Raw genomic sequence first — 16,002 nt, 5'->3', positions numbered from 1 at the left:
GTGTGGGACTGAAGGAAGTAAAACTAATGCTTCGGTAAAAGCTATTCATTTCTTTGAGGCGGTCCTGAATTAGTAACAGGCCCAGGTTAAGAAGCTGCTTTGCCAGAGAAGGTTTTCCTTTCATGATAAGTGAAGCAACAGCCTTTCATCTGAGCCATCAAGATCTCTAGGCCTATCTAGTACTGTACATAAAGGCCAGAGCTAATTTCAGTGCTGGCCTTGAAAACAAGGAGGGGATTTTATCTTTTATTGAAGAAATCATCTTTTTCCCCAGCTTTCTGTGGTAAAGCTGGTGCTTCTACACAGGCACCTCTGGACTCTTGAAGACAAAGCAACAGCAAAATACCCTTCCTACTTGTCAGCTTCTAAAGTCTGCTTAATTTGCTCTTTTTCATGATAGTTGTTTCTGTTGTGAGTGTAGCATGGCTATTACTAGTACATAAAAATCAATAAGTTACATACTGCATGAAATAATACATTTATTGACAGGAAGAAGCAATGAAACAATGTAAAGCATACTTACTAATGTCAATGCGATAAATGTATAACTGTTGTAGATTATACTTTACAAGCTAGTTCAGCTTTGAGTATATTGAATAAATGATACATACTAATAGCTGAAGATTCCTGTTCTTTTACCTGAATGGTTTCCATTTGATTAATAATTCATTCTTATATGATGGCTTTCTATACTTTGAGATATCCTGTAAGCAAATTCTTCACTAAGAATGCTTATTGATACACTTCTCTATTAGTTCACCATACTGCTTCATTCTTGGTTCTGTAATTGATGCGGAATTTCTTGGTCGGTTTTCACTGTAAATAGGGAGACTTTAATTTCAGTGGGTGTTCGATCTGATCCTTAAAACCGCATGAATGGAAGCTGGGTAACCTGGAAGATTGTCATTAATTCTCTTCAAAAGCATAGAAAGTTCTGTAAGCACGGATGTGAGTTAAAATGCAAACATGAAGGAAGAGTCAGTGATGAAGGGACGGGGGAGAGCAGAAAAAAATCATTAGAGAAGAAGAAAAGGTTTTTATTTCAAGTAAAACCTGGGACAAAAAGTGAAGAAAAGAAAAATTCACATAATTAAAACATGGAGGCACCTATGGAAGGAGGTGGTTGAATATTCTGCAGTGTTCTGTAATTCATCATGGGAATAACAATATAATATTTATTTTATGAAATACTTCGGAAGCTTTTAAGTATCGTGTCTCATTCTGACCAGAGAAAATACTAGAGAGGAGAGTGGTATTTAGGTGTTCAGGGCAGAAGAATCATAGGATATGACCCAAATCCCAGTGGAATTAACTAAAACACTGTCATTTTTCAGTAAAAGCTAATTTCTGCTGTGCAACATAGCTCGTGGAGCTTAACACTTAAGGATATCCGATAACAGGAAAGTAACCTTTTTTACAAGAAGAAAAAGCAAAGGGTTCATTAAAAAATATTCCCCAAACATGCTGAGTACTCAATACTGGATCCTGCATCGGCTACACATGAAAAATCTCCCATTTACTTCAACAGAAGGTACACATGTGGGCTGACTGCTGGATCAGTGACTTTGTAGGTTATGTAAATGTAGATTGCTCCATATGTAGCAAACAGGGAAGTTTCATAGAAACCAGCTAATTCACAATCAGAAGTTAAAATAAAATGATATTAAGTCTGGGAAGATATTTTTTGACAATTATTATCTAATTTATAGGAATTCTACTGAATACTTGGCTATCTGGCAGCATGGAATAATTTTAGCTCCTTGTTATCCTTTCAACTTGCAATATTGCTTAATATAAACAATGGCCTTTTAAACTGTCATTGTATACTTAAATTTTGTGCAAGTGTATTCATTTGTTAGATCACCCAGAGTGCAAGGAATTGATTCGAAACACTTTCTGTCCCAGACTTCACCTACAATCCATTATTGGTGGCAAATTCTGATTGTATAAATAAAGAGCTCAATTTTTGTTGAGAGAACATGCTCAGTTACATTGTGTGGGTATGTTTTTTGGAGGGACTTTTTTTTTTTCCCCAGCAGGATTGCCTGAAAGTGTAACAACTTCAGCCCTGGACAAATTGAGCCAGTCTGCCAGAAGTATTAAAGCTAGCCCATCAGATTCTGTGTTCCCATAGCTCATGTTTAGAATTACATAGTGCCTGTGATTTCCAGCACATCTGAACATTGAATGTGGACTGTAAGGAATAATCTTACACTGGTACCTTTAAGACTAGGATCAATCCATCCAAGTTGATTGGGTTTTTTTGAGCCAGGCACCTGCATTAACGATTTGTTAGAGCTTCACAATGTAAAACACCTGCAACTCAAATGAACTTCAGAAGAGAAGTGCAAGTGATCAGCTTCGTGAGAAAATTACAACCTATTCATTTACTGGAGCATCTAACACTGAATGCCTAATACTGCTGAAACCTGGCTCAAGGGTTTTCCCCATTTATTGGTTTACTCTTTAATTCTCGGCACTGAAGAGATATATACAACAGTCAATTTAAGCTATAATACATTTGAAGAATTTTGATGTCTGTTCTCTGTCTGTACTTCAGCAACAGTTGGAGCACACGGACCACAAGGTGCAGATAATGAACTTTGGCAGCATTTCCCTGGAAGGCAATAAACCAACAAATATTCAGCTCAATCTATATGCTAAGTGTTTCTTTAATGCCACATATTTATTGCCCTATTTTCTACTTGGTTTTGGATGAGTAAGGAGTTTTGCAAGCAAAAGAGATTCTGACCAGAATGCCGGAGTTAGTCTGAAGTGTATTATAAATCACTGGGCATCTTTCCCATCAGTTCCATATGATAGTTATATAGCAATTCAGGGAAGGTGGTGGAGCTAGCTACTGTATTACCGTGGTTGAGTTGCAAAGATGCTAACTAGATAAATGAATTTCCTACCATGAAATACCTTTAAGAATGATGTCAGAGGTCCAAAGATGGTATGGAAAAAAGCTCAGAAAAGTTATCTGCTGACGAGGGACTAGGCATTCTTCTTGGAGCATCCAGCAAACCGTAACTCTATACAGATAAGGAAACCAGAATAGTAAACTTCCAGCATTAACAGTGATGTAGGCTTTGTGTCAAGAACTTGTACTGGTTTTGACATGTGAAGCCTAGATTCTTCTCCTTACCGTAAATAAGATTGGAGAGTGTAGCACCTTAGCAGTCCAGTCAGTAATGAGCTGGATTGAAATTATTTGTTTGTACTATGTTTTATCTCCTACAGAGCATAACTGTTAAGAAGATAAGTTCCTAAATGACTTGAAATGTAGCTTTAAGTTTGTATTGCTAATCGAAGTCTTATTATACTATTGGTGTCTGTATATGTACACTGGTGGGAACTCTTATCTCACAGAATGAAAAAAGACCCTAGAAAAAGTAGAAGGGCGGCAGCTTTTAAGCACTGCATATTTGCTTGATCTTGAACAAGAATACCAGAATCTATGGCATATAATACATTCAGTACATTTCAGTAGAGCAAAATTTCACCCTTGAAACTTAGTCCTCTGTTAAGCACTCGAAGCTTCTGCTTTTCAGTGTTTGTGTTTTGTTTCCTCCACCAAAACTTTAGCAAGAAATGCTGATACTCATTGGATAATCTGGTTAACTTTTGGCTCTGTAATGCAGATTTTGGTTAGTTTTGGTGTTGAATGTATGTGCCAGGGGACAGAGAAAATTACCTCTTTCTCTTTTAAGAAGCTGCTGAAGGTAATTGGATATAGTGGCAATACTTGGGCCTGTAGCATTCCTTTATTAACATGAGAAGAATTTCTCTGGTGTTGCTTCAGAGAGACCTCTATCTGGCTTGGTGTGCTGTAAAATGTTGGAAATGAAGGTATTGTTGCTAGGAGGAGTTTGGACTGGGGACAGGCGTGAGCAGTATGCTGGCAGCACTTGCATGCAACTAGATTGCTCTAAATAATAGCAAATATAGCAGTCCCTAGAGCTGTGACGGAACCAAATGTAGTAAGAGCTCATAAGTGCTTTTTCCCCAGGAATTCCCAGGGGATTTCCTGCCCTATGCAAGATAAGGCAAAGTTGGAAGCATCATCTAATGTGTTTATAAGGTGGCACAGCTTACACTACTGCATTTAGTTTCTTTGGTACAAATACTAGAGCCTGTGTAAAAGTAGCTATAGTTACCTTTTGAAGAATGTTCTGCCCGTTAGGTTTATGACTCTGAAGCAAACACATAAGTTCTGTATTCTCCTCAATTTTTAAATAGGAAGTGGTAATTTGACATGAATTTAGTACCTGCAAATGACAGCAAAACCCGTGATTGCTATAGAAAAAAGAAAACTTAAGGCCACAGCAAGCAGCCCGCTGCTGGTCCTCACCTGTAACTCAGGCTTTCCTCCCATTTGTAATAAGCAGTTAATTCCTTCCAGAATTTGATCTTTGCGTAGTCTGATAAACCTTCCCATGTCGGTATCGGTATCAGTCTTTTGAGATTCGGTTACTAAGACAGTGTGGGCAAGAGCAGCACAGTGCAGCGGTGTTAAACCTGAACAGAACAGACCACAGAGAAGTCAAAACATCCCGTGCTTGAGCACCTCACCAGAGTAAACTGTTCCACACTGGGCTAATAATAAGGGAGTGCTCTGTTAAAACTGATTGACTCTGCTCCTAGACCTTTCCGTTTTAAACATGAATTTGAACATACTTTGGCCCAGATAAAATCTGTAATCTGAGACTTTTGAAGTCTGCACTAATCATCTGTGCAGTTAAGCTTTTCGTCTTACCATAATGGTCAGTCAGATTCACTTCCACACACACCCCATTGTTTTTGCAGTTTTTCAAAACCTGAAACGGAGAAGACTGAGATAAGTGCTCATCTTTGACAGTGCCAGAATACCCCCTCCTCCAACTCCATCTTACTTTAATCACATCAGCCCAAAGCTAATTTTCAGGCACAGAAAACCCTCGTATATTTTTAAAACAAGAACATGCATTTGTTGTCTTTGCTCTGGCTTTTCACATATATTTGTACAACAGAAATTACCAACTTACCTCTAGAACTCTCAAATATCCGTTCTCTGCACACAGGTGGAGTGGAGTTTTCCCTAAACTGTCCCGTTCGTTGACGTCAGCTCCTAGGGATATCAGGTCACTCACCATCAGATGTTGGTTCTTTTCTGCAGCAAGATGTAATGCAGTCTAAGAAGAGAAGAATGGGAGAAAATCAGTGTTAAAGGCAAAAATTTGCAGGGTACTTTCTCCCTGTTCCTATTTTCCTGTCTTTGCAAGGACAGTAGACACACCCTGTCCAAAAGGATGCTTGGTGCTTGACTGGGGTTTGAAAGATGTTTGTATGTGATAGAAAATGCCGCTGTCTTGGCAAGTTAGCATCCTACCCGTTTCTCTGCATCCTTCTCGTTGATCTTATTTAGAGTTGCAAATCTCTGTGCAAGTGCGTAAGTCAGAGCTCTTTTACCCTGAGCAACAGCCTTGTGCAGCAGCCTGGAATAGAACAGAGTTTTAAAAGAATAGGAGACAAAGCAGTGGTTAAAATACTTCAAAATCAGAGTGAGAATATATTTTAAGGCATGAAATGTTAAGGTTTGCAAATGCCAATATCTTGGGATATTTAAGTGCTTGATTTGTTTAGTCTCTATATAAATAACAGAGTTGCTGATTTTATCTGTCAAGATTTCTTGGTCTTCCCTTCTTACTATTATGCCATTCCTCTCCTCTCCATGAGTGACTGTATTATTCCTTTTTGCTAACAACCTCTATTTCCTCCTCCTTTTTTAAACCATCCTTCAGTACAGGGAAAAGAGTATAAGATACTGAAAAATCAAGAGAAGGGAGGAGGGCAGCTCAATATCTTCTATGTATCCAGACTCTCTGAACTGCTCAAAATATTACAAGTGTTTCTCCTGAATTTAATCCTGAAAAAGATTAATTCCCCCCCTTCCTTGTAAATTTGGGCATGTCTTCTTTTCCTCCTGGAAGAAAACATAATGCAGGCATTGATTTTATGTATTTATTTCTCCCTTGTCTTGTAGCGTATCCTTGAGTAAGTCTGAATAACTGATGCTTATTGCTGTTTGCTATTTTTTGGGGGGGCGGGGGGCGAAGGGGCCAAAAGAGAGGGGATGTTGACACGTAACTAATATCGTTCACCATCCAGTAGAAATGAAATTAGCTTATTTGGTGTGTTATCCTGCCTTTGTATGTTCTTTTGAGCATGTAATCTGATGTTTAAATATTTCATGAAGGTAAGCGGGCTGCTGGAAGTTTTATGTGACTATTACATAAACATGGTAATAGTAATGTCTGAGCTTCTTAATTGTGGTTCAATTTGTTCATGTGTGAGAATCTTTTTTCTGTATTGCTTAAAAACATGCAGGAAATATGGCAGTGAGTGGCTTATTGTAACTTTATTACATTACTGCTGAAGTGAAGTCTCTAATCTTATTATTGCACTGAAAATAATGATTGTGAATTAAACGTGGTACTTCATGGAAGAGGACAATGCGGTGTTTAGCTTCCCTAGGTTGGTTGTAAATACATTAAATTGGGAAAACAGGATTGTCTATGGGAACAGGAATTAATCTTTTTCCCACCAAGACTAGGATAGTTTGTGTCATGCTTTCTGTCAACCTGATTTGGTACCAGCTTCCCCAAACTGGCTGAACTGCATGGAACCTAATAAAAAATTTAAGTGTGTGTGTGCATATATATATATATATATATATTTTTTACGGACAGCTATTTTCTCTTCTAGGGAGAATGGAATCAGTAAAACCTTTGCTTTCATTTCTATCAAAACAGCCACTCCTAGTTCTTTGGAAGTCTATGCTCTAGACTACCAGCATATGTATGTTTTGGTGTAATCCTCCCACCCGTTTTTATTACCAACTAATAACACAAGTAATTATCCTGAGAGTGTCTGCATCATGGAAAAGATCTCTTTTGCATATCTTTCTTTTTTTTCAGTAGCCGTTACTTGTTTTGCTTGATTCCTATTTTCTTGTGAACACCTACATATAGAACTCAGCCTTTAATATTGTTAGCACTTTGAATTTGTCCTGATATCAGCTGTAGTTTGGCAATACTACTGTGAATAAGGAATCTTTCTATTTTTACTATCTGCCTACAACTGAGGGTACTGAGGCAAGTTTGAGCTTCCCAATGAGCAAGGAAGCCTTTGCTACGGGTATGTCCAAAACTAGCAGCTGAAGCCTCAGGACAAGAGGTGCCCCAGGAAATAGGAATCAATATATTTCAACAGAAAAATTGGAGACCTGTTGCCATTTTCATCAGGTGCAAGAAGTTTGTCTGCTGGGATATTTCTCAATAGACTTTCTTCCCTGTGTAGCTGGAACTGGAAGAAGGAGATGGCAGAGAGATCCTGCTGTGTGAAAGAAATCGGGGTTGACTTTGAATATCCTTCAGTGTCTGGAGAGCCTGAGTGAGCTTCCAGAAGCATCTCTGAACAGCCTCTTGATGGGTTCAGGCGTGGAGATATGTTCTGTGAAGAATGCCTCAGGAAATCTTTCTGGGTACTTGTGTATGCATCCTGTATCCACCAGTTACTCTCTTTCTCACTTGTCCTTGAGGATAATTCAGGTGAGTTGGACTCTTGCATGTTTTTCAGATCATGGTGAAAAGAAGTCTCTACCTCTCCCCGCAATACTGAGTTGAAATCTTTAAAGCAGCAGTACGAACGCAACATGGTTAAGCTGTGGCGTCTTTCCTGCAGGCCACCAACTGCCTGTTTGCTTCCTCCAGTTTCCCACCGGGAGGCTTGCAGATCCGTGGAGAAGCCCTGCCAAAAGCCATCTGGCACGGAATGCAGAGACTCCTCCTTCAACTGGCTTTTGTTCAAGTCTTCCTGCAGTACCTCCACCAGGATATCGAGGTCCTCTAAGCCTTTTAGCGTTTGCCCAACGTTCTGCTTGCTCTGAAACAGCAACAAAAATGGGGAGGGCAGAAGATAGGGGAGGGAAATCAGACATGAAGTGTCCTGTTCTCACTCAGTGATATAATACAATGCGCCTGAGGAGGCTGGCAGCACAGAGTTGAAGGTGTTATGCATACCTGTCTAAGCTGTTTCTCTGTATAAGGGTGAACTCTTCTCTTTTCTGTTGGAAAGAAATGAAGAAATAAGCTATTTTGAGTGGGGGGGGGTTGTGTGTGTGGAGACACATGCAAAAGATATTAGGATCAGAAGTTTTGCCCCAGGTAACAGATAGATAACACATACATGGTGTTGCTGCACAGCTAACCTGCTCCTGTAATTTAAGGGGAGCTGGGAACCAGCATGGGTCACTGACCACGTAAGAGAAGCTGTCTGGCTCTTTGGGTACCTAGCAGTGATGATGCTACTGGAAAAGGAGGCTCTGTTGCCAAGAGAGGAGTTTCCTAACCTCTTTTTCCTGAGGATCCTTTGGTTACCATCTTCATTAATGAGGCTTCCTGAGGAGACAAAAACACCCAGCTCAATCTGAGACGCTTGCACGTAAGAAGATAAAACAGTGGCAAATGTTGTAGCACAAAGTGAATTCTGTCCTGTGCTATGTACATTGAACAGCAGAGGCTGCAGGTGAATAAATTTCCGTGAGTGGGTAATTCATGGCAGCCTTATAAAGATCTTTACAACAGACCAGGTATTTGGGAGTCTACCAGCTTCATAGGCTGTTTTTTGCAGCTTGTTCAGAAATTTGGGTTGCTATAGCAAAACTGTAATTGTTTCTTAGCCAATCTTTGGCTTGATTGCATGGCTTATAGCATCCAGGGCATGAAGAGGTTCTTGCTGTTCCTGTCTTAGGAATGTTCCTAGCACAGGCCTTTGTCATATTTAAAATTTCATCTATTCTCCACCTCCATCAAAGCCATTGATGCGGTGGATGGAAGAATCAGAGGCTGCAGGAGTAGAACACTGGCAGAGCTGAGTGTGTGATTTGAATGTACCAGGATCCCAGACCTCTGGGAGCAACCTTTCTAAACTCAAGGAGAGTCCTCACCTTGCTGTGAGCTGGGTCCAGGCCTTTGGAAAGACGGATTTTTCTCAGTAATTCCCGTACTGGCATCTTTACTCTCACACCCATGTAGCGCTTCTGAGGGGGATCAGATCTAAGTCCAGGGTCTGGAAAAGTCATAACACGATGCTTAAAGTAACATAATTCTCTGAGCTGCTGTAGGATAGTGGGAGGATGAGATCACCCTGAGAGCAGGCCTGTGATTCTGATGTTCATCATCAATTGTGGGAAATTTCCACATCACCTTCCACATTCCTTAGCTCTGGCCTAATTCCTGCTCAACAAGTACTTTATTGCATTGTGTCCCATGCTACAACAGACTGTGGAACCTCACAAATGGAATTCTTTTCTTAAGAGACAAAACAAACCCCAAAGCTGGCTGTGGGATCTTCAATCTGAAGGTATAAGCAGAGAGCTGAGTTAACCTGCAAATTACCACATGAAGACTACTGGCAAACTGTAGGGTGCAGAGACAGCTTCAGTTCTTCAATTTTGAGTGAAAGAAGAGGAGAGACTGTACCAAGAGTAAATGTGGCACTGGAGCTGGAAAGAGGACAATAGGGTAAGAATAGCAGTGCAGAAGGAAATTCAGATGAATGCTTGGGAAGAAGAAGATAAAGAAGTGCGATGTTTCTGGTTTAAAGCTTTCAGTGGTGCAGAAATAAACATACTATCTTGAGACTTGGCTTAGGGCAGGTTTTTTTAGTGCCCTTCAGCTCAGGATGCCACAGTGACTTAGAGGACATGATTACTTTTGGGGACTATGTCAGCACTATTTAGATTCCTGCCCCTCTTACTCATGTTCTGATTTTCATCTGTTGCTGTCTGTGCAATTTTCTATCTGTCCTGTGGTTTGATATATTGACTTCAATGGAACAATAAAGAACAGAGAGTTGTTTCAGAATTGAGATAATTGGAAGTCAATGTCGTGTGATCCAAAGGGAAGCAATGATTTTCAGCAGTGAAATGAAATAGTTATTTGAGAATATATGTAGTTGTCCAAACAAGCTTGTCTTTGTCAAAACAAGCTACTCTGTAATTGTTTGTGTTAGGTTTTCTTGCATCTTGTACTTGAATCCCTAAACTTGAAAGTCTTGCCCAGATTAGGAGCTTAAATGTGTTGCTTTTGAAATACCTTTTATGTAACACAGTGTCCCACCCTCCTCCCCCCCTTCAAGAATTATCTTCTTCATGTAGAATGCATTCAGTAACAGCTATTGTCATTATAAACTGGTATCTTTATTGCATTAGCTTAGAGTCTTCCCAAGTAGTTAGCACATAGAATACACCACATAGAAAGTCACTGTTCCAATAAGCCCGAGTGTTGGGAGTTGGAGTGTGGGCTACTGAGGATTAAATAGTATTTAGTGAGGATAAATAAGGATTTACCCAGCAGCAATGCTTGCTGGAGCAGAGAGAAGCTTCTCTTCCTAGTGCAGCTCATGAGGAATAGAAACATCACCTGTGATTTAAACACTTATGATTAAGCCACACAGCAGCCTAAAATGAAAAAGGTGTATGAAGCTTGGGTGAGCAGTCAGCATTAAGTAAAACATGAGGTGCCTGTACCAGTATTCCTCCTTGACCAAAATATGTGTGCTCTGTAGCCAGACAGACTCCAGCAGCTGCTAAGTCCTGTGGAGAAGAACTGTAGGAGCTCAACAGATGGAAATGATGCACTTCCCCAAACTTGGGATGTCTCCGAGTAGGCAATATTGGCATGGAAACCAGTCCCACAAGACGTAGTTTCTGGTTGTGTGATACCGTTTCTCTTCCCTGCTCCAGGCATGAGAGACCAACACCCTTTCAGAAGGAGGGTGTTGAATCTCAGGTAGCAAATAGTGCGTTTTGAGTGTATATTTAATTGCCATTTTGTGCTAAGATTTCTGGCATTTCTGAATGTTTAACCTATCACTGAATAATTAGAACTTTGGAACCTCAGAAAACGCATTGTTTGTTTCTCAGACTGCTCTAGAAATTGGAATAATTCCTTTTTTTACACTGGTGTTTTAGTGATGAAACTCTGTGGAGTATTTCAAAGGCCTCTCTGAAGAGCTTTATAAAAAATCCCAAAATACCACTAATGTATTATTATCTTTCAGGATATTTTACAGTAAAAGTACTATTAGATGGGTCAGATTAAATGTCAAATGTAACCTTGAAATTGAAGAATTCAGCAAAGGCAATGATTCGCCAAATACACTTTCATACGACTTTATAATGTTAATAACTAAGAAGGTCATGTCTATTACCTTGCTGTTAGATTCAGAACCAAACTTGTAGTTCAAGGAGCATCCTTTACAAAACAGAATAATTTCTGACTTCAGCAGCAGACCATAACAAAATAAAGCCAAGACATGAGTAGAAGTGTGCTGTGTATCTTCAATATTATTGCCACAGAAGCTTAATACATGCTACTGTTAGTACAGCTCTCTGCTATCATAAAAGGAGTTGCAAGTCAGTGTAGTTTACCGCTTTGCAAAAGCAGCATAATAGTGTTGCATAAAATAGGAAAGGTGAATAAAGATTTGGTCTTACCAGTGGGAGCAGACATCTCTTGAGGTTTACATGAAGGAGGAGGGTAGATCTTGGGACTCGCAACATTAAATTCAGTTAATCCAGAGTCTGGCAATGATGGGCTCTGTTGAAAATAGCTTTTGGGACTGGCTGTTTCCCCAGGCAGTGGAGATCCGTGGCCTGGACTATAGCCAGAGATTTCATTTTCACTGATGTTTTGATTGACCAGTAATTCAGGACTCATGCAGACTGTTTGCAACATCACCACTGTGCGTGTCGAAAACGATGAAAAAGAAGAGGGGAGGAAAAAAAGCTTATTCAGTTGTCTAAAAAAACCAAGGCAAAATCAGTCCAGTTTTGCATTGAGAACGTGGTAATTGTATTTAATTCTCCAGTGTAATGAGCAGCTATGAGCTGAGTTCAGCTTCCTTCTCTTTTCAGCAGCAAGTTACAGCAGTTGCAAAAAAGCCAGCCTTGGAATACCAGCAGTCACTGGAAAGAGCTTTTGAGAGTTTCTTGGCTGCAATTCTCACTTGTGCTCTTTATACTCAGCTATGTCTTGAGGGACGTCAGCCTGGGAAGGCCCCACCTTCTTTCCTAACAATTAGCAGCAGCTGATGAAGAAATGACTTTTCCCAAGAAGAGATTGAGTACAAGCTGAAAAGTGTTTTTCCTTGGGTACGAAGCAGAAAAATTGAACTCGGGTTGATTTACTGAAAGTGGCTTGAGTAGGGAAAAGCAGCTTCTGACTTACAGTAGTTGACAGGGTTGTGCAAATAAATAACTGATCCTGAAGTAAATGTTTTGTGGCTTCTTTTCTCAGGAAGGAGCCAAGGCTGTGAACAAGGACCTATTGCTCACAGCCTTCATGAAGCAAAAATAAATAATCATCCTTAAACATGAGATCTTAGCTAAAGAAGGACAGCCCTTACAATCAGCATAGCTTTGTGTCTGTGAAGAGAGAGAGGAGTGCTATGTGCTCCATTAAGAACAACATTGGTTGGGGTTTTGGTTTGTTTTAGCAAGGAAGGATCCTTAAATATTGTGGCAGGTGCAGCTACCAAAACTCAGTAGGATTAAGTAACCATCTATTTGGAGGGATACTCTTACAGGAAGTCTATTTCCTTGTCACAGGGGGACTTCAGGACCGTCATTCTCATGTCCCTGGGAAATGGATTTCATTGTAGAATCCGACTTGTGGGCTATGACATTTTGTCTCAATCAGCAGATATTTCTCTCGAGTACCTAGTTTGGAGAATGATTACAATGCTTATTACATGCAGCAGCTTCCTTAGCTGTGTCTTGGAAAGCATTCCAGCTTTACTCCCAAGCAGAATCATCTAATTATACCAGTTTGAGCAGAAAGCAGCCAGGCTTTCTGGAGCAAAATAAAAGATCAATGTTACACACGTATTTTAGTTTAAACTGGGTAATGACTCCTCTCTACAGGCCTGCACAATCCTCCATCTTCCATTTTCTCTGGACTGAGAGTAGTAACGCCAGTCTCAGGGGTGTTGAAAGAATTATTTAGGTATTGACCAAAGCCAGGAGATTTGATGCTTGTAGATCAAGTGTAGAATCAGGAACCAATCTACATGCAGTAGCACTGCGAAGGCTGTTACTTGGATCCCTGCCCATAGATCTTACTATCTAGTAATGTTACTGTCTGGATCTGAAAAACATGAGTGCACAGGGGAGAGGCAAGGTTAACGCATCCACATATTTGCATGGCTGCCCATGATTTCAACTAACAAGGACAACAAAGTTCTCTATTATTGCTGTGAAATCCACAGGGGTCTGTAGGTCCTGTTTGGGAACAAAGGACGTGTAGTGAGCCAATATTCCAGTTTCTTCCTCAGTGGATTTTAAGAAGCTCGCTTAAGGGATTTGTTACAGGATATTTCAGAAGTTAAAAGGTTATTTACCTTTCTGACATTGAGGTAGCCACAAAGAATGTCTATTTTTAACTAAGGACACATTCTGCTCCAGTAAATATTTTCCTTTTGTTTCACCCACTTTGGCTTTTACATTGTATGAGTCTAGGACAATCTGGAAGTAGGATCTAGTTCCTTAGTGACATGAAACACTATTATTCTGTAAATGGTATTGCTCAAATCAGTAGCCTCAATTAGGGAGCTACTCAACACTTGTATAGGTGGGAGAATTTGGCCTACTGCAAACAGGAAATTACTGTGGTGAATCATTGCATATATTGTGCAGTAAATAACACAGGAGATTTATCATCTTTCTATTCTTTTCCATACTTAAACCTATATGCTGAATAGTTCTTATTGCTTGTTTACAGTATGCTATTACATTCACAGTGAAAGCAGGAATTAGCCTGATTTTATGGTACAGAAAGGACTTAAATACATCTCTGTAACCTTGAAAAGAGAAGCAGGTTTCTAAAACTAGCAGCAAAAACCTTGAAAAGTGACCACTACAAGAAACAGTCTCTGAGGTTTCCTATTTGTATAACTGGGAATCTTCCAACTTCAATAGGTACCCAATCTTTTAAATGAATACTGTGTTATTCTAATTTCAATTTATTAGCTTTTATCAGCCTTATTTTATATATACGTATATACATGCAAATATTACTGGAGATGGATAAAGGTCTTCAGTGACAGTCTTCTGGGGAAAGGGATGAAGTCGAAACAGAGGCTTGGTCATAAACAGAGCTGTCTGAGCCTTTCGAAGAGATTGGATTGTACTTCCCATCTTCTGTTCATGCTTCCCTGTAGGAAAAATTGCATGCCAGATCTTTGGTTTTGTTTTCTTTTTCTCCTTAAATTTATTTCCTGTTTAGGTATACTGGTTATTTACTGGTATACTGTGTCAGGTATTCTGATTACTGATGTAATATTTACAGCAAAAATGGCCACCACCATCTGGAAGTTCCTAATGGATGATTGTTATTAGAGCAATTCCTTTCTGACTGCTTAGTGATGGGCAGCTCTGCAAATCTCTCCATGTAAACTTTCAGGTTATGCTGCCAGTGAGTAGAACTCATTTTATATCTTTGAATGTAGGATGAATGCTGTCTAGCTTCCTTCATCCCTTGTTGCTACATGTTTCTTTTAGTGCACACACCCATTTTAACGGCATTTGTTGGGTTAGGTGTTTGTCTGTCTTTCCTTTTAGATGCTGTTGGTTTGCCAACTGTTAACTCACCTAACTATGAAACCCTTTGTGGCAAAGGTTTCCTTTAACATTTTATTTCACATATGTAGGGATCACGAGACAGTGGGATTAATATGCACTATTGTACAAGCCAAACAAGTCTTTCTCCAGCGCATGCTTTCGATGTCTGATTAGAATACAAATAAAATATCAACTGTATGCATGTAATTCTTTTAAAAGGTAACCATTCCGCTGTGTAAAAAGGTCTTGAACTAAATGGATGAGTAGTAATTTAGAAGGCACTTACTGAATAATGAAGCTGCATAAAATACAGTACTAGTGCAGAATATGAATGGATTTTTCCTTCTTCTGAGCATCTCTCCTGGCAAGCAGTGCTCTGTTGCAGAGGTTCCATTTGCATGCCCTCAGTGGAAAGCTTAAATTACGCTGTGCTCTAGATGTGTATGCTTCTAACTGCTGGCTTCCATGCTGCCAGTGAAATGGGGTTGTGACATTGCATTTAAGTTTGTGACATGCTGAGTTTGTCTCACATTTTCAAAGTGGACAGGAATACCTAGTTAGCTCTGCTGAGACAGGGCATTGGGTAAGTGCACCTGGGATATCCGCTGACAGTGGTGTGTATATGCTGCTTCAGAAAGAAACAAACTGTAATGACAGACGTCTGTGCTGAGCAAGTGAACCTGAGCAGCTCTTAGTCATTTCAATGACTCTGAAGTATGAGCTCTACTTACCTCTTGTTGCAGTAACTGTGGAGCAAGACAGAATTGATTCTTCTTCCCAACTGCAGTCACTCAGATCTCCTTATTGTGTCTGGTAACTGATGTCTTGCTTTCTTATGTCTTTGAAATCTGTAGATTTGTTAGGTGAAAGATGGTGTATATTCACTTAGTGGTGATTATTTTCTTTCAGTAACCTTTCGTGCTCTGCTTTACCTTCAGATGACAGAAATTAGAACATAGGATGCGAACAAGGTCAGTTGTCATATGTTATGCCTTCAAAATGCGTTCCACCTTTCCTTAGGGATGCTATATGATGCCATCTCGTGTACGTTTTCCCTCACAATGATCATCTTTCCTGAGAAGGCAGGGTATCAAAAAGATTCTTGTTTATTTGCTCAGTTCTGACAGCGCTTTGTACAGACAGCTGTGTTTCTCCACTGACTTCACACAGTATTTGAGGTCTGAAGGCATCAGGGCTTGTGAAATAATCTGAAGTCTGCAGAACGGTCCTCGCTGTAGAAAATGAAACTATGTAGTGGAGGCAGGAGAGGAAGAGTGGGTGCAGCTGTCATGAGGTGCAGTTGACAACATCCTTGTCACTTTTTGCATGGTTTTTAT

General features: G+C 39.9%; 1 protein-coding gene across 1 annotated transcript; it reads right to left on the bottom strand.

The window, feature by feature from the left end:
- Positions 1 to 2,939: 2,939 nt before the first annotated feature.
- Positions 2,940 to 15,021, bottom strand: LOC308228447 (uncharacterized protein; the record flags this gene model as incomplete). Its single annotated transcript, XM_080631786.1, has 12 exons — positions 2,940 to 3,035; positions 4,161 to 4,271; positions 4,355 to 4,521; positions 4,760 to 4,820; positions 5,028 to 5,174; positions 5,372 to 5,477; positions 7,268 to 7,926; positions 8,064 to 8,107; positions 8,393 to 8,441; positions 8,990 to 9,111; positions 11,543 to 11,788; positions 14,952 to 15,021. The coding sequence occupies 12 exons, from the start codon at positions 15,019 to 15,021 to the stop codon at positions 2,940 to 2,942; spliced, it is 1,878 nt and encodes a 625-aa protein (XP_080487912.1).
- Between the last annotated feature and the right edge of the window lie 981 nt (positions 15,022 to 16,002).

The sequence above is a fragment of the Psittacula echo genome, assembly GCF_963264785.1.
Source record: "Psittacula echo genome assembly, chromosome: 18".
Classification (NCBI taxonomy): domain Eukaryota; kingdom Metazoa; phylum Chordata; class Aves; order Psittaciformes; family Psittacidae; genus Psittacula; species Psittacula echo.
Note: the sequence above shows the minus strand (reverse complement) of the source record. Positions and strands in the feature narration are given on the sequence as shown.